This window comes from Xyrauchen texanus, chromosome 18 (genome assembly GCF_025860055.1).
Source record: "Xyrauchen texanus isolate HMW12.3.18 chromosome 18, RBS_HiC_50CHRs, whole genome shotgun sequence".
Taxonomy (NCBI): domain Eukaryota; kingdom Metazoa; phylum Chordata; class Actinopteri; order Cypriniformes; family Catostomidae; genus Xyrauchen; species Xyrauchen texanus.
This window is the reverse complement of record NC_068293.1, coordinates 44,240,600-44,260,294: the sequence shown is the minus strand read 5'-3', so window position 1 is coordinate 44,260,294 and position 19,695 is coordinate 44,240,600. Positions and strand designations below refer to the sequence as shown.

The following is a 19,695-nucleotide window of genomic DNA, read 5'->3' as shown; positions in this document are numbered from 1 at the left end:
CTTTGACGAGGAAGAAAACGCGCATGTCTCGTACAGATGCTAAACAGATACGAGAGTAAACAATGTAAACATCAGAGATACAGGTATCGTATGAACGAATTCTTTGTGTTCTGTCATTGCCAACAGATATGATTGTATGTCATTGGCCATCCAGTGTATCATGTCTACGTTACTAAATATTAAATGCAACTTTTCTGGAACGAATGCGTTCCAAATGACACAATTGTAATGGCAAACCATAAAGGGGAGGCCGAAGCTAGTCGTCACACTTTTTAGTTTATTCTTTTCAGCGTAGGTATATTTTTAAATCTAAATATTTATATGATATGTATACACACGACAAAAGTTTGGAATAATGTAAAGATTCTGCTGTTTCGGAAGGAAATTGGTACTTTAATTCACCAAAGTGACATTCAAATGATCACAAAGTATAGTCAGAACAGTGTACACTACAGTCTTCAAAGACAAAGCACAACTGTCTCTAACAAGGACAGAAACAGATGTGGAAGATGTGCAACTAAACAAGAGGATAAGTTCATCAGAGTCTCTAGTTTGAGAAATAGACGCCTCACATGTCCTCCGCTGACAGCTTCATTGAATTCTACCCGCTCAACACCAGTTTCATGTACAGCAGTAAAGAGAAGACTATATATATATATATATATATATATATATATATATACACACACACACACACTACCTGTTGAAAGTTTTGAAAAACTTGACTGAAATGTTTCTCATGTTCTTTAAAATCTTTTGATCTGAAGGCGTATGCTTAAATGTTTGAAATTAGTTTTGTTGACAAAAATATAATTGTGCCACCATATACATTTATTTAATTATAAAACTAAAATTTAATAAAAGTTTTTGAAATCGATGACCTAATAATTAAGAAAAGTGCCCAACATAGATAGGAACTCCTTCAATACTCTTTAAAAAGCATCCCAGGGAGAAAATTCAGTTTTGATTTATTTTGGATTTTATTTAGTTACAACATAATTCCCAAAGTTCCATTTATGTTATTCCATAGTTTTGATGACTTAATATTATTCTAAAATGTGAAGAAAAAATTATATTAAAGGATGAGTGTGTTTCAAACCTATTGACCAGTAGTGAGTGTGTGTGTGTGTGTGTTTTTTTAAATTAAAGGGCACCTATTATGCTAAATAAATTTTTACATGGTGTTTGATGTGAGTCGGCAGTGTGTGTGTGAACACAACCTCCCTACAATGATAAAAATCCACCCAGTCCTTTTTCTTTAATCGGCATTAATCATAAACACAGTTTCAGAACAAGCCGTTCACAGATTCTGTTCAAAGTGACGTCACTTATAGAGGCCCCGCCCACGACGGTTGACGGACATGTTTGTTTGTGTGTTGTTTAGTTATAGGGCATAGCAAACGTTGTAACCGTATCTGTGTGTCTGTGTTGCTCATCCATCATTGCGAAACTGCTGAAAAAACTCGACAATAAATAAATAAATAAATCAAATAACAATTCGGAAACTTCGTGGTTCATTCTCAAATTTCCTTCTGCGGAGTCTCTCCCTCATCAGTGTCTGACTCCGGTTCAAACATATCGGGCTGAACACCTCTATATTCACTCTCAATCATATTGCTTACGATGTTTAGTTATCCCAAGAAGAGATGTCAAAACTCCGCCCTATTCTGGATATGGGGCGGGGGCGCACCAGCTCATTTGCATTTAAAGAAACACACACACACACACACAAAAACAGCTCGTTTTTATTCCCACCCAAAAATTGCCATTTTCAACATAGTATAATAAATGATCCGTGGGGTATTTTGAGCTGATATTCACAGACACATTCTAGAGACACCAAAGATTTAAATGACATCTTGTGAAAAGGGGCATAACAGCTGCCATTTATGCTATTGAACACTTGGCTGGAAGTCAATTCCAAAAATAATCTTTTCTGTGGTGTTGGGAATCAATAATCGATTCTACTCAGCGATGTGAAAGCATAAATAGTGTGAATTATGGTTTACAGTGTATATACAGTTTATATATATATATATATATATATAAGTTAATTGCAAGATTTTACTTTTCCTCCAATTTTTCTTTTTTCATAAGAATCCAAAAAATGTGTCTGAAAACGACACTTGAAATTGATCTCGTTTAACAGTGTTTATTTGTATTATTTTCTGGTATCAAACATGACAATATTTCCACCACTATTGCCCAGGAAAAATAAAAGAGGCAATTAATTTAACAAAGTTGAGTGCTATAGCAGGGCATGGTGTCAGAATGGGAAGCCTATTATTGGCTCAAAATGTAAACATCAAAACAATTATGCAAAAAATGTCAAATGTACAAAATAGGACGACTTGAACTAATATTTAAATAAACATTTAAAGCACACGTGAGCATCCTACCCCAACAAAAATGTGACAACTTGCCCCAGACCTTATCCTGAGAACTAGGTGTTTGAAACTAGCATACAAATCCACTGCTAGAGCAGATGAGACTTATTGAGAGAAAGCCCCTGTGACAACTTGCCCCGGCATGTCCAATGTGTTTTCTAATGTTCTCTATCGTTTTAGGTTCCAGGTTTCTTTAACCCCCCCATCTCCAGCACATCAGTTGTGAAGAATCCATCAGAAATGGCAGCGGAACGGTGCATCAAAATGCTTCCAGTTCGAGGAGATGTGCTGGTTTTCCAGTGCTCAAAAACTCGAGATCATCGACGAGGCTCAGAGGTCTCGTTCTGCCGTTTATCCTTCGACAGGAACTCCCGGAAGTTCTCTGTTAAAGATCCCAGCATGAACCCAATGCACAAGGACAGCTTGGCTGAAACAGACATCGTTCACTGTTGCTCCGCCGTGGATGTTCAACAGATGCAAAAAGTGCCGTGTGTTTTGCTGCGACTGTGCAAGAAAAGGACCTCTGGGTTTAAATACATGCTTTACTCCATAAGCAGTCCCACCGATGGAAAGCTTCATGTTGAATTTGTGTTACTGTACGAGATGAGGGATAATATTGCAATATTGCAAGGCCCCACATTGGCGTGGTGTCATGAAAACACCGTCTTCTACGCATCCTCTCAGACTGGTGGTGTGAAGGAGCTTCCGATTCCCTTGACTGCGATATTTATTGGTGAACTGCCCCTTCGTAAAAGAAGCCCAGTGGTTCTAGGCACCCAAAGTGCCACTGGCCTGAGTGAACAGTTCAGTGCCACAGAAGCAAGCAACATACTTTACTTCATGGAGGATGGGAGAACGTTTAACGGTGCGTGTCTTGTGCAGAATGCGTACAGCTCTGTTATCAGATGTGTGAATGTTCTCTCTGTCCAAGAGCACAATGGGTCTTTGAGATCATCTGTACTGGCGGCCACAAGCATGAAACAGCTGGTTTATTTTGAGAACGGACTTCCTCGCGATGTTTGCCCTCTGCCGTGTGAGCAACCTCTGAAAATTGAGATGCTTCATACTCCGAGAAATGACAGTCTCATTGTTATTACCTTCAATGGGGGTAATATTTGTTCTGTGTGGAAAAACACGTTCCAGGTGAGTGTTTGTTGAACGGCACATGAAGTGGGTGACTAAACCGAGCAACTGGGGAAAAAAAAAAATTTATGAGGATGATTGGTTTTAGTGTGAATCTTCACAAAAATATGCACCAAATCTTTTGAGTTTTGTTTATTGCAATATACATTATTTTTAGTTTTTCACTTAAAGGGACAGTACACCCAAAAATGAAAATTCTCTCATCATTTACTCACCCTCATACCATCCCAGATGTGTACACAATGAAGAATTTTAGAAGAACATTTCAGCTCTGTAGGTCCATACAATGCAACTGAATGGTGACCGGAAATTTGAAGCTTTACAAGTTCATAAATGCAGCATAAAAGTAATCCATAACACTCCAGTGGTTTAATCCATGTCTTCAGAACATGTGATAGATAGATGATAGATGTGGGTGAGAAACAGATCAATATTTAAGTCCATTTTTACTAGAGCTGGGCGATAAAACGATATCGATATTTATCACGATAAAGAAAATCAACGATAAGCTTTTGGGGAATTTTCGCTATTTACTGCATGTCGCTAAAACACAAGCAGTTCGGCTTTCTCAGGCTGCGTTTCCACTGGGGCGGACGAAATCCGCTCAAAGGCGCTCACAGCGCTAGGAGAGAGTCGCTCCGCACCGCTGCCAATCCTACGATCCAGCTTGCGAGCGTGACGCTCGGCTTTCATAGGAATGAATTGAAAACGCTCTCAGCTTCGCTCACAACGCGCCAGTGGTAACGTAGGGTCAGACGGGATGAACTTGCTAATGCTAGCTGCCTTGCTAACGATTAGGCTACGTCGGACACCGGATTGATTCCATCCGCACCACAAGACTTCAACGGTTGCGTCCTCTCATCGTCTCTAGTGAAGAGCGCGACAGAACAACAGTGATGTGGACGACCGCTCTGATCTTTCTGTAATCTTGAATATTGTTCTCTAGCACCAAACATGCATCATTTCTGCCCCGTCCCGCTCCGCACGCGTCGCCTCTTTGTAGACATGAAGCGCCGCACGAGTTAACGAGGTTTCAAAGCAGCTTTTAGACCAAAACGTTTGTCGCTTCTAAATGTATCTTTATTAATCAGCATGTTACGAGCCTTTAATAATAAACTAATCCAATAAACAAATCAGTTGTATAGAGACTATCTTGACTTTGAAATAAAAAAAGAAAGTGCAATGTGTAAATGTATATCGTGATAAATATCAATATTGAACAATATGAAAAAGTTTATCGTGATAACAATTTTGGCCATATCGCCCAGCCCTAATTTTTACTCTAAAAATGCACTTTCGCTTTTAGATGTGAACGTGAAACTAAACATGCACCATGTGACTTTCAAATGTAAAAGTGAAAGTGGAGATTTAGAGTAAAATAAAATACTTGTTCTATGATAGGTCTGGTTCTCACCCACAGCTATCATATCACTTCTGAAGACATGGATTAAACCACTGGAGTGTTCTGGATTACTTTTATGCTGCTTTTATGTGCTTTTTGAGACTTCAAAGTTCTGGTCACCATTCACTTGCATTGTTTGATCCTACAGATCTGAAATATTCTTTTAAAATCTTCATTTGAGTTCTGCAGAAGAAAGAAAGTGACACATCTGGGATGTCACGAGAGTGAGTAAATGATTCATTTTTGGGGCTACTGTCACTTTAAATCCGTTTTAAATCAGTGAAATGTTGTTAGTTGTCATATGCTTTCTTAATTTCAACCTTAAATGAAGCTCTTACACTAATCATCATTGGATGGTATCATTGTCCTATAGCTCACGTCTATAATTACTATAATTATAATGACAACATCTGTACATACTGAAATAGTTCAGGATGCAGTTGGTGAATTTAGCAGCTCCTGTCTTCTCAGTTTGCTGTTATGCATCTTTTCAAATTATTTGGCGAGTTTAATAATAGATAGACGGGAAGGAAATGGCAGCTCTTTGAAGATTAAAGTCATGATGCATGATGGCACAGAAGTTTACTGTACTGGAGGATTCCTGATAGAAACACAGTTCACACTCTTTGCATTTAAATTCTGTTCACAGCTAAATATCGAAAAGTAGCAGAAAATGCCAGATTATATTGTGACATCACAAACCTTTGATGATGCATAGACTTCATAAGCAGCATGTGCTCATCTCTGATGCTAGAAACTGTTAGAGGACTTGTACAGTAGTCAGCCAGCTAACTAGATCATCAGACTGCCTCATACAGTGCTGTGAAAAAGTATTTGCCCCCATCCTGATTTCTTCTGTTTTTGTGGATATCTCGTACTAAATGTTTTTAAAATAATTTAAAACAAAATCTAAATTGAAGGCAATCTGAGTAAACACAAAATACAGTTTGTGATTGACTGAGCCTGTGTGAAAAATTATTTGCCCCCTTAGTTACTAAATCCCCAAATCTATGGAACTGCATCCATAATGGGGTTGAGCTGGACTAGACACACCCAGACCTGATTACCATCAGCCCTGTTCAATCAAATCAACACCTAAATACAACTTTTTCAGCAGTGTGAAGTTGGCTAAAAGGTCTCACCCAGTGGTACGCGATGCCAAGGTTGAAAGTAATTCCAGAAATGATGATAAAAAAGATGATTGAAATACATCAGTCTGGAAAGCGTTACAAAGATATCTCAAAGGCTCTGGGACTCCAAAGAACCCCAGCGAGAGTCATTATCTCCAAATGGAGACAATTTGGCACTGTAGTGAACCATCCCAGAAGTGGCCGACCTTCCATGATTCCTCCAAGAGCACAGCGACGACTCATCCAGGAAATCACCAAAAAGCCAAGGACAACATCCGAGGATCTGCAGGCGTCTCTCGCGTCAATAAAGGTCAGAAAAAGATCAGAAAGACCAAAAATGCCATCCATGGAAGAGTGGCGAGGCGGAAGCCACTGCTATCCCAAAAGAACATTAAGGCTCGCCTGAATTTTGCCAATTATCGAAAGTGGAACTGTTTGGAAGACAGGGGTCCCATTACATCTGCCGTCAATCAAACACAGAATTCCACAAGATGAACATCACACCTGCAGTCCAGCATGGTGGTGGTACCCATAAGAACATTAAGGTTGTTGGGATGCTTTGCTGCTTCAGGGTGACTTCTGCTCTCTACTAGAAAATCCTAAAGGAGAAGATCCGGTCATCAGTTTGTGAGTTGAAGCTCAATAGGAGTAAGTCCACCTCTGAATGACTCAAAAGAGGCTAAATGAATGTTTTGGAGTGGCCTAGTCGAAGTCCTGACTTGACTTATTGAGATGCTGTGGCGGGACCTTAAAAGGGCAGTTAATGCTCAAAACCCTCCAGTGTGTCTGAAGTAAAGCAGTCCTGCAAAGAAGAGTGGGACAGAATTCCCTCACAGCGTTGTGAGACTGATCTCCAGTTATCAGAAGCGTTTGGTTGCAGTTGTTGCTGCTAAAGGTGGCACATCCAGCTGTTAAGTTTAAGGGGGCAGTTCGTTTTTCACATGGCTGATATAGGTGTTGGATAACTTTTTTGCTTCATTAAAAAATATATATATATATTTGAAAACTGTATTTTGTGTTTACATTTCAATTTTTAGACTGTGTGAGTTTAACGAGCATTTGAACATTATGTCAATGTGAGTCTATGAGATATTTAATCACCCATTGTGTGTAAACTGTAAGTCCAATCAGTTAAATAAGATATAGCACGCTTTTCCAGAACAGACTGAAGGTCTGTGCCTAGTTTGGTGGTTGTAGTTTAAACTACAACCAAATTTAGGAGGAGCCTGGGTAGCTCAGTGGTAAAGACCCTGAAGTTTGCAAGTTCACTAGTTCCAATCCCAGGGCGTGCTGAGTGACTCCAGTCCGGTCTCCTTAGCAACCAAATTGGCCGGTTTCTAGGGAGGGTAGAGTCACATGGGGTAACCTCCTCGTGGTCGCTATAATGTGGTTCTCGCTCTCGGTGGGGGCGTGTGGTGAGTGAATCCAGACAGGTCTCCTTAGCAACCAAATTGGCCCGGTTGCTAGGGAGGGTAGAGTCACATGGGGTAACCTCCTCGTGGTCACTATAATGTGGTTCTCGCTCTCGGTGGGGCGTGTGGTGTGGGATGCCACGGAGAATAGCGTGAAGCCTCCACACGTGCTACGTCTCCATGGTAACACACTCAACAAGTCACGTGATAAGATGCGTGTGTTGACGGTCTCGGACGCGGAGGCAACTGAGATTCATCCTCCGCCACCCGAATTGAGTCACTACGCCACCACGCGGACTTGGAGCGCATTGGGAATTGGGCGTTCCGAATTGGGGGAAAAAAAAAGTTATTGGAAAATTGCTCAATATTGCTTCATTTTATACAAATCATCAGCAAATTCATCAAGAATATATCTTGTATTCTACATATCGCCAGTCCCCAAACTAAGCCTGTTTGTGTATTAATACTGTCTGCCCATGTCAGGTGGCGTGTTGTTGGTCAGGTGTGCATCTGCTCCTCATCGATGACTTCCTGGGATGCGGGAGTGATCAGATACTGTTGGTGTTTGAAGAGCAGTGTTCTTCAGGAGAGCTACTGAGCAACTTTCTCCTCACGGATCTGTGTGGCATCACTTACTCTGTACGTCAACATTGATGTTATTAGATGCTATTAGACGTGCGACACTGTTGTGTTAAAACGATACATTCTTTGTAGTGTGGAAGAGACGGTGAGGTCCTGAATACATCAGACACGGCTCAGGAAAACCATCTTCTCACGGTGCAAGCCTTAGAGTCCAGACTGCAGGTAACAGATCTTCATTCAAATGTCTGAGACAGTATATCAGTTGTTACCATAGACTGTAAAAAACGATGGCCGGCAGTGTCCCGATATGGCGCTGACATCTTGGGACTTGAGTCTGCGCAGTTGCGATTTCTGGACCAGACCTGCGCAGTAGTGAGCAGGAAGTAAAGCCGCGAAATCAAGGCCCCGCCCTCACTCTCGCTGAATCAATCGCAAGCACACGCCCCTTTTGACTTTTGATGGTGTGAAATAATGAATTATAGAAATGTAGATATTAAATTTAAAGCTCCAATCTCCTCAGTCCTCCGAAGATCCGGAAAAAAAGTCAGTTGGTGCTTCAGTGACTACTTCGCTCAGAGAACCTGTCAATCACAGCTGTCAATCATGATGTCACAGCACCGTTTTTATAGCATCAAATAACTAAAAACAAACTTATTTTGAAAACAAACACTTGAAATGACATCAACGTGATAGAAACGACAGTAAATGACAGAAACTATCTTTGGAAAAAAGATATGTGAAGTGTAATTTAATTGTTTAGTTGGTCTCACGTCCCGTTGAATAACATGGGGAGGCGGGGCTTATGACCTATACTAGGACCAGTCACCGGGGGGGCGATCGAGACGTTTTGGCTTCACTTTTGAGGGCTTGTGCGGCACGCTTGGTTGTTACTCTGAATCAGTTTTCTGTCTCACAAAGAAATAATTCACCCCAAAAGTGACTGTGTAAAGTAACATGTGCTTTATTTGTTTTATCAAGACATTTCTTGTGGTTGTTCTGCATCTTTAAGAAGTTTTGTTAAAGGTAGTAGTAAGTAGTTAATCAAAAATGATATTCTGACCTCATTTACTCACCTTCCTGCCGTTCCAAACCCATATGCAGTTACTTTTCTGTGGCATGCATATGCATTTGTTGTATGGAAAAAAGCTGTGTGAAGATTCTTCAAAAATGTGTGTGTTTGAAACCACGTGGGGTGAGTAAATAATGACATTTTATATTTTTGGGTGAATTATTCCCTTAAAAGGAGTGTTCGGGTTCGAGTGCAACATGCAGAAATGTGTACAATAATGCACTTGCAATGCAACTTTCATTGCATTGTCAATAAAGCACGTGTCCGTTATTTTCAGGTGTAATGTACTTGAACCTCAAGCATTCCTCTCTTTACAAACATCAATGTTTATGGGTCTTGGTAATGTGTGTTGGTATTTCTTTGTCTCCGTTGTTCTGTTTTTAGAGTGGCCTGAACGTCCTGGAGGAGCTTCAGGGAGACGTGTATGTGAAGGACAGAGTCTTACAGCAGTCTTTACTGGCTTTAACTGACCTGATATCAGGCAGAACACACGTGATATCTGCTCCAGAACAGGTCCATGTTGGCAGAATAATAACTTTTCTGGTGCCTAAAGTGAATAATGTCATGTGGGGTAACCGTCCAGAGACAGTAAAAACAATTCCGACTCATTAAAACTGAAATTGAAATAATGGGGGTAATTTAGGGTGCGATTTGCCTTTTCTACACTTTTTATTCTGTACTTTCAGTGCCGTAAGTATTTGACCCCTGAAATTACAGTTAATTTAACATTCAGCACTGCATCTTTAATTGTGTGTTTACATGTGTTGTAGGAGGGTCTTGTGTCTCTGTGGGATGATGATGATGATGATGATGGAGCGGTTGACGTCTGGGATGATCAGATGCACACTGAATGTGCTGAAGCTCGAGTGAAGGTGGATCGAGTTTGGCAGAGAGTCATCGGGCAGAGTTTGGTGTTTGGTGCCGTTCTGACAACAACAACAACTAATAACATGTACGACACTCTTGTAACGTTGCGATTGACATCATGTCTCGACCAAGCGTGCCGCACAAGCCCTCAAAAGTGACGCCAAAACATCTCGATCGCCCCCCGGTGACTGGTCCTAGTATAGGTCATAAACCCCGCCTCCCCATGTTATTCAACGGGACGTGAGACCAACTAAACAATTAAATTACACTTCACATATCTTTTTTCCAAAGATAGTTTCTGTCATTTACTGTCGTTTCTATCACGTTGATGTCATTTCAAGTGTTTGTTTTCAAAATAAGTTTGTTTTTAGTTATTTGATGCTATAAAAGCGCTGCTGTGACATCATGATTGACAGCTGTGATTGACAGGTTCTCTGAGCGAAGTAGTCACTGAAGCACCAACTGACTTTTTGGGATCTTCGGAGGACTGAGGAGATTGGAGCTTTAAATTTAATATCTACATTTCTATAATTAATTATTTCACACCGTCATAAGTCAAAAGTGCAGAGGCGTGTGCTTGCGATTGATTCAGCGAGAGTGAGGCGGGGCCTTGATTTGCAGCTTTACTTCCTGCTCACTACTGCGCAGAGTCTGGTCTCGAAATCGCAACTGCGCAGACTCAAGTCCCAAGATGTCAGCGCCATATCGGGACACTGGCGGCTTCAGTTCTCTCCAATGGAATAGAGCGAAGGGGCGTCGGCCATCTTTTTTTACAGTCTATGCTCTCGACACATGTGCAACCAAACCAGTGTCGTATCATAAAAATAAATCCTAAATATCCAGTATCTCAGTTGTCATTTCCGTTGACTATGAAATGACAATTAACAATTCGATTTTATACTTTGACTCTAGAAATTAAATTATGACTGTGATGCTGAACTGTTATTGTTGAGGGAGTCTAATTAAAAAAACAAAACCGATCTTATCTTATGTCTAAATTTGGGCTGGGAAATATATACACAGAAATGAATCAAACATACCTATTTTATTTAGCTACTTAAGTTTAAATCAAGTCTTAACGCTCTCATACTCGTGTGTATTTTATACATTGCTCAGCCCTAATCAGAAGATAGACTCATTGACCAAATAAACAACATGCAATAACTTCAGGGTGAAGCTTTCTCCAATGTAGCGGGACAGATAAAGTGAAATAATGTGATCACGCTGAGCAACAGGTCTTCCTTCAGGTCAGGTGAAGGTTTATGTAACGTCCCAGATGAACAACAGACCAGCTGCATTTCTAAAAATGGCCTAATTGTCCTCCACAGCAAATAGCAATCTGGTTTCCATGGTTACAGCCACTCAATTGGCTCCTGAAGCTCACTCTCCTGCGCTCGCTGTTGTTACTGATTACAGCCCGACTGCGCTTGAGCTGCAGATATTTCTGGCCCTCTCATGACGATACAGTAATGAGATTCAACTTTTTTGTTTCTAACGCAGACGCTGGGCGATATGGCGAATATTGGCAAAAAATAGCCAACACCGTGACTATTGTGATGATTTTAGGATGCTTTTAATTTAGCCATTTAAGTTTCCGTTAGATTAGTTCACAATCATTCTTTGTCTCGGGACTTGCGAGTATGAGAGTGTTAAAACAGACCTAGCGTATTAATAGCGTAAGTTTGGTTCATTTCTGTGAATCGGTGAATTCCGTTTCAGTGAACCGATTCATAGCGCTAATAAAGTGATTCACTTGCGTCTTCACATGTTCACAGACGTCTCTGTGGGTATTTCACATGGTTTAAAGTGTTTTGTGTCTATATGTTGCTTTGTTGGTGCATTAAAAAAAAGAGCAAATACATAAATATTCATAACATTTATTATATTAATATATTAAATGGTTCTTTTGAATCTACACCATGAAACACAGCACGTCCAGTGTTGTATGACTCCTGAACGAATGACTCATATGAACTGATTCTTTTGAATCTACATCACGAAACACACTGCACGTCCAGTGTTGTATGACTCCTGAACGAATGACTCTTGTGAGCCGATTCTTTTGAATCTACACCATGAAACACACTGAACATCCAGTGTTGTATGATTCCTGAACGAATGAATCTTCTGAGCCATTCTTTTGAATCTACACCATGAAACACACTGAACATCCAGTGTTGTATGACTCCTGAACGAATGACTCTTATGAACCGATTCTTTTGAATCTACACCATGAAACACACTGCACGTCCAGTGTTGTATGACTCCTGAACGAATGACTCTTATGAACTGATTCTTTTGAATCTACATCACGAAACACACTGCACATCCAGTGTTGTATGACTCCTGAACGAATGACTCTTATGAACTGATTCTTTTGAATCTACATCACGAAACACACTGCACGTCCAGTGTTGTATGACTCCTGAACGAATGACTCTTTATGAGTCGATTCTTTTGAATCTACACCATGAAACACACTGCACGTCCAGTGTTGTATGACTCCTGAACGAATGACTCTTATGAACTGATTCTTTTGAATCTACATCACGAAACACACTGCACATCCAGTGTTGTATGACTCCTGAACGAATGACTCTTTATGAGTCGATTCTTTTGAATCTACATCACAAAACACACTGAACATCCAGTGTTGTATGACTCCTGAACGAATGACTCTTTATGAGTTGATTCTTTTGAATCTACATCACAAAACACACTGCACATCCAGTGTTGTATGACTCCTGAACGAATGACTCTTATGAACCGATTCTTTTGAATCTACATCATGAAACGCACTGAACATCCAGTGTTGTATGACTCCTGAACGAATGACTCTTTATGAGTTGATTCTTTTGAATCTACATCACAAAACACACTGCACATCCAGTGTTGTATGACTCCTGAACGAATGACTCTTATGAACCGATTCTTTTGAATCTACATCATGAAACGCACTGAACATCCAGTGTTGTATGACTCCTGAACGAATGACTCTTTATGAGTTGATTCTTTTGAATCTACATCACAAAACACACTGCACATCCAGTGTTGTATGACTCCTGAACGAATGACTCTTATGAACCGATTCTTTTGAATCTACATCATGAAACGCACTGAACATCCAGTGTTGTATGACTCCTGAACGAATGACTCTTTATGCGTCGATTCTTTTGAATCTACACCACGAAACACACAGTGCTAACTCCTGAAAAATGCCTCTAATCATTATCGTCTTGACTTACTCAAAATGAACAAAGAACTGTTTTTATACTCTGTTATTTGTACTTTAGACTTGTGAGACTTAATTACAGAAGTTTGATGAGACTAATAAGTTAAAGATATAAATGTTAATGAATTAATACAATTATTTTTATTTAAAAATCTGTGTAAATATGTTTTAAGCGCTTATCACCCAGCTCTATTAAACATAATTTGGTTTTGTGTGTGCTTGCATTCATTGATTAGCATCTCCTTTGGTTTCTCCTGTAGGTCTGTAGAGAATATAAGCGGTTCAATCGTAGCAGAACATAGTGGATCTGCTCCTGTTGCTGTGAATAGCAGGAGTAAAACACTTCAGTACCGCACATCAGATATGACTCTCAGTCATGACCCGTTTGCGGCAAAGAAGATCAGACAGGCTGATTGTCCAGATGATGAGATCATGCCAACTCTTGCCCTGCTCACTGTCACCGATTTGACTCCTATATTGACCTCTGGCAGCGGCAAATGCTCCCTCATGCTCCATTACGGCGGCAAATCACTCGGACCTTCTTCTGAAGCATGCGGTCGGGTTTCTCAACACTGCGGGAAAATCTCCCTGGACATAAAAGATGTTTCACTGGGAAAGTTTCAGCCCCGACTGTTAAAAGACTCCAAACTCAACACGGGTAAGAGAACAATTTTGACCACAATTGTGATACACGAGTCAGTCCTATCGGAATAGTGCACACAAAAATAAAAACATCAGTCAATATTTACTCACCCTTGTGTTGTTCCAAACTCATATGCTTTTTATTTCTTTGAGAAACACAACTGGAGATCTTTACGTTGCACATGTGCTAGAGACGAATGTCAATTCACAGTTTATTCGGTGTCTTTTGCAGGAGGGCTGTTTTTTGGATGCCATCTCAAGTCAGTTCAAGTATAATTGAGTTTCTAGACACGTGCGTTCTGTTAAACTGTATTTATTGCGATGTATCTAGCCTTTTTAAGAGCAAGAGTGTGATCGGTCTGAAGTCTAAACACAGTTTTAGCATTACAATGTGCATTTTTATCTTACATTTGGTGAATTTTGACAGAGTATTGACGTTGACTATCACACCTGGAGTCGCGAGTTTGAATCCAGGGCGTGCTGAGTGACTCCAGCCAGGACTCCTTAGCAACCAAATTGGCCCGGTTGCTAGGGAGGGTAGAGTCACATGGGGTAACCTCCTCGTGGTCACTATAATGTGGTTCTCGCTCTCGGTGGGGCGTGTGGTGAGTGACTCCAGTCAGGTCTCCTTAGCAACCAAATTGGCCCGGTTGCTAGGGAGGGTAGAGTCACATGGGGTAACCTCCTCGTGGTCGCTATAATGTGGTTCTCGCTCTCCGTGGGGCGTGTGGTGAGTGACTCCAGTCAGGTCTCCTTAGCAACCAAATTGGCCCGGTTGCTAGGGAGGGTAGAGTCACATGGGGTAACCTCCTCGTGGTCGCTATAATGTGGTTCTCGCTCTCGGTGGAGCGTGTGGTGAGTGACTCCAGTCAGGTCTCCTTAGCAACCAAATTGGCCCGGTTGCTAGGGAGGGTAGAGTCACATGGGGTAATCTCCTCGTGGTTGCTATAATGTGGTTGTCATCTCTCGGTGGGGCATGTGGTGAGTTGTGCATGGATGCCGCGGAGAATAGCATGAAGCCTCATCACGCACTACGTCTCCACGGTAACGTGCTCAACAAGCCACGTGATAAGACGTAGAGGCAACTGAGACTCGTCCTCCGCCACCCGGATTGAGTCACTACGTCACCACGAGGACTTGGAGTACATTGGGAATCGGGCGTTCCATCTGAAAAATATAAAGGGTTTGTTTACATTTGAATTTTTCTTTACTTTTGGAGTTTGAACATTCCATCAATGGCAGTCTAAAGGGGGTCGCACACGGACGCATCTGGGCGGACGACATGACACTTTCTAAAATTCGAAACAACTGTTTTCAATGAAGATATAGGTACGCATACCGCCGTCGCCACTCGCCATCTGTCGGTGGCGCCCAGCTACAACTCTGGAGGCTGATCAAATATCTGCCGTGCCATGGAGCGCAACTCACATATTATCCATTAACTTCGACCCAAATCATTATCAATGGACAAATATTATTTACTTAAGCCTTCTTCGTTCTTAACCAAGGGAAAAACCTTAGTAATGTTTGTGTACTGTCTGCAACCTGAAGCGCATCAATGTGCCCCGTGTTTGATACCTGTGCCGTGTCCTAGCCGCGGCGTGGCGCTTCTCATCCGGTGTGCGACTGCCTGAACACCCTATATACACCGACCCGTGTGCGTCCCGTCAAACACAGTAGAACCCCATTAGAATCAAGCCAACATAAAAATAAAACTATATCTTCAAGACATCATAAGCTCAGAAGTGTCATATTTGATTTTCTCCATATTCAGAAGAGGCGAGAGAAGATCTGCTTAGTCTGATGGCAGTGTACGACGTGTGGTGGTTCCTCATTGAGAGCTCTGATCACACACTGACGGATGTGCAGCGCTGGTTGCAGGAGTTCCTGCATGCTGAGCGACTGGAGGTCGAGCCGCAGTATTCTGCATGCTTATCTACAGCCATGCTCTTTCACTGGCAGCAGAACACGCCTTTTCAGGGAGTGCTGACAGTCCACTGCAGGTGACATGTAGATTCTCTCAATCCATTCATGCATTTAATTATCCAACCTTTTTTTTTACACAAGAAATGGCCAACATTGAGTCTTACATGTGGTTTATGAAACTTGCTAATGCTTTGAGCTGCTTATACTGTACCATCAGCTCCATTTAACACATTTTACCTTGTTTGTAAATTGTTCAATATTGAAATACTTACACAAATGCAGAGTCAGCTTGCAAGTGATCTTATGGCACTTTTCCGCGGCACGTTACGGTTCGGCTCGCCTCAACTCGACTCGCTTTTACTTTTCTGAGCTTGCATTTCCACTGCAGTTTAGCACCGCCTCAATGTGGGCGGGATTATAGGCTGATCGTCATAGTTACGCCGCCTCTACTGCCGTGACATCATCTTAAACGCGACACAAACAGTACTGACCATAAACAATAACACGAGCTCTAGCTGTTAGCGACTAGCTCATTGTGCTGCATAAAGCAGTTGTTCATGGTGATTTTACACGAGTGTAACAGTTAAATTGGTTGTTTTAGAAGCTTCCAGTAGCTGCTCAACTAAATAAAGTGAAGCTTTCAAGCAGAGTATAGAGTTAACGTAACAAAACGTACCATCCTCCATCGTGACTCCAACAACACCGTGACCGAGTCCAGCGCACTCTCTCCCATCGCTCGCCGGTCTAGATAGCGTCCATTTGGTCGAACCACTTCCACTTTTCCTTGATGGTTCTGTCGTCACTTATGTTTTTTATAACTTTTCGCTACACTGTTGGGAGGTCCGGTGGTAGCCGTGTGCGGCCAACAGCTGAGAGACTTTATCATTTCGCTCATCGCTAACGAGAGGAACGTCTGCACCTCGTTTATTGGCCACGCCGTGGTTTTGCGCACAGCTGTTTCTTTTTTCACAATTCAAAAGTCGCGTGATCAAATGATACTGCTATCGCTGTTGCTAACTTTAAAACTAGCGGGTTGATGTCGCGTGTCGGAAATCCAGTGACGCCGCTAGTGACGATTCTCTCTGACCAATCAGTGATCTGCAGGATTTTGACGTCACATTTAGTATCGGCTCGTCTCGCTTGGGACCTCGACCGAGGTGGTACTAAAAAAGTATCAGGTACCAGGTACAATCCACAGTGGGAAAACCACCAAAAAAGCGAGTCGAGTCGAGCTGTACCGTGCAGCGGAAAAGCCCCATTATAGTGCTGTTCCTACACAAATAAACTAAATTAAATGAAAGGAATCTATGATTTAATCAAGTTCAGCTCAATCGACGACATTTGTGTCATAATGTTGATTACCACAAAAATGTATTTCGGCTCGTTCCTCATTTTCTTTATAAAAGCACAAATTTGTGTTCCAGTGGGACACTTATAATGGAAGTCAATGGGGCAATTTTTGAAGGTTTAAAGGCAGAAATGTGATGCTTATCATTTTATAAAAGCACTTACATTAATTCTTCTATTAAAACTCGTGTGTTATTTGAGCTGTAAAGTTGTTTAAATAATTCAGTATTTTATCACACTAAAATCATGTTAACACACGTACTGTTTATGTCTTGTGTAGTGCTGAAATCGTGCTGATGCAGTGACGCAGTGTGATTATAAACCGCAAGGACTGCGATTTAATTAAATGCATGAATTGTCTAAACGCAATGCCTGCGTTGTTGCTCGACGCTAATGCGGTTTTGTGTTTGTAGAGCTTTCGTAAATGCATGTAAACGGGCTCAGTACACACACTCAGAGCTTGACTGAGGCTCGTGATTTTCAGTGTTTTTAAAAGTTTCAGAGCGTTTCTGTGCTCGACATCGTTGAGTCCAGATGTGCTCCGAGTTCGGTGTGCTATCGTGCGCTGAGTGCATTATATCTAAAGCGCTCCAGATTTACTTTAATTGTACATTTGTGTAATTTCACATATGTTTGCAACATTTAAAAGCTTGAGGGTTTAACTGGACTGCACAGCAATGCCACAAGCAAGTTAAGAAATTATTAATAAATAATGTACTGTTGAATAATTATTATTACTATTTATTTAAGCATTTCTGAACTGTAAAGGGACAGTTCAGCCAAAAATGAAAATTCTCTCATCGTTTATTCACCCTCATGATACATTTGAAGAATAACAGAAGAATATCTCAGCTCAGAAGGTCCTTAAAATGCAAGTGGATGGTGATCAGGCCTTTTAAAGCTCCAAAAATCACAGACAGTCAGAATAAACGTCATGTGATGATTTATAGTAATAAAGTACTTAAATATTGATCTTTTTGCACCAAAAGTGATCGTGTTATTTAAGAACACATTAGTTTAACCACTGGAGTTGTATGGATGACGTTTATGTGATTTTTGGAGCTTTAAAGGTCTGGTCACCATCCACTTGCATTTTAAGGACCTTCTGAGCTGAGATATTCTTCTGTTTTTCTTCAAATGTGTTCTGCTGAAGAAAGAAAGTTATAAACATCTGGGATATCAATAGGGCGAGTATTTTAGAGAATTGTATTTTTTGGGTGAACTGTCCCTTTGTTAACTTGCATTTATTATTATATTACAATGAAATCATATAAAAGTTAACAGGGTTAAATGATGCCAGATGCAATGTGATTGTGATGTTTTCTCTGTTTTATGTTTTAATTTTAGTTTGGTTCTTTTTAAGAGGACTCGAGTAGTCGGTCAGTTTTTCGGCTGTAGAGCATGAGCAAAACATGGTTTAACTGGGTAAATGGAATCACGTACACTTTTTTTTTTCTTCCATTATTATTTATCAAGTTTATCAAATGACTATTTTTCAAAATAATTGCAATTACAAAAAATTGTCCAAATTGTTCAGCCCTAGTCTCGTTGCTAAACTTTTAAAATTTGAAATGTTTACGGATTTTAACCTTTGACCCCACTGACGGATTTTAAACTTTGAACCCATTGACGGATTTTAACCTTTGAACCCATTGACGGATTTTAACCTTTGACCCTCAGTGACGGATTTTAACCTTTGACCCCATTGTCGGATTTTAACCTTTGAACCCATTGACGGATTTTAACCTTTGACCCTCAGTGACGGATTTTAACCTTTGACCCCATTGACGGATTTTAACCTTTGACCCCCATTGACTGATTTTAACCTTTGCCCACCATTGACGGATTTTAACCTCATTGACGGATTTTAACCTTTGACCCCCATTGACGGATTTTGACCTTTGACCCCATTGACGGATTTTAACCTTTGACCCCATTGACGGATTTTAACCTTTGACCCCCAGTGATGGATTTTAACCTTTGACCCCCAGTGACGGATTTTAACCTCACTGACGGATTTTAACCTTTGACCCCCATTGACGGATTTTAACCTCACTGATGGATTTTGACCTTTGACCCCATTGACGGATTTTGACCTTTGACCCCATTGACGGATTATAACCTTTGACCCCATTGACGGATTTTAACCTTTGACCCCCCAGTGACGGATTTTAACCTTTGACCCCATTGACGGATTTTAACCTTTGACCCCATTGACGGATTTTAACCTTTGACCCCCATTGACGGATTTTGACCTTTGACCCCCAGTGACGGATTTTAACCTTTGACCCCAATTGACGGAGTTTAACCTTTGACCCCATTGATGGATTTTAACCTTTGACCCCCATTGACGGATTTTAACCTTTGACCCCATTGACGGATTTTAACCTTTGACCCCCATTGATGGATTTAACCTTTGACCCCCAGTGACGGATTTTAACCTTTGATCCCATTGACAGATTTTAACCTTTGACCCCCATTGACGGATTTTAACCTTTGACCCCCATTGACGGATTTTAACCTTTGACCCCATTGACTTCCATTGTTAGTGCCCCA

General features: G+C 41.0%; 1 protein-coding gene across 2 annotated transcripts in view; it reads left to right on the top strand.

Moving 5' to 3' along the window:
• The first annotated feature begins 12 nt into the window (after nt 1-12).
• Nucleotides 13-19,695, top strand: part of fancb (FA complementation group B) — a 22,510-nt gene continuing 2,827 nt past the window's right edge. For both annotated transcript variants that reach the window (XM_052148478.1, XM_052148477.1), the window contains exons 1-8: nt 13-83; nt 2,568-3,530; nt 7,958-8,113; nt 8,189-8,278; nt 9,510-9,638; nt 9,896-10,077; nt 13,485-13,882; nt 15,641-15,869. In XM_052148478.1, the coding sequence (XP_052004438.1) occupies nt 2,628-3,530; nt 7,958-8,113; nt 8,189-8,278; nt 9,510-9,638; nt 9,896-10,077; nt 13,485-13,882; nt 15,641-15,869 (2,087 nt within the window). In that variant the 5' untranslated portion in view covers nt 13-83; nt 2,568-2,627. The remainder of the gene's footprint in view (nt 84-2,567; nt 3,531-7,957; nt 8,114-8,188; nt 8,279-9,509; nt 9,639-9,895; nt 10,078-13,484; nt 13,883-15,640; nt 15,870-19,695) is intronic.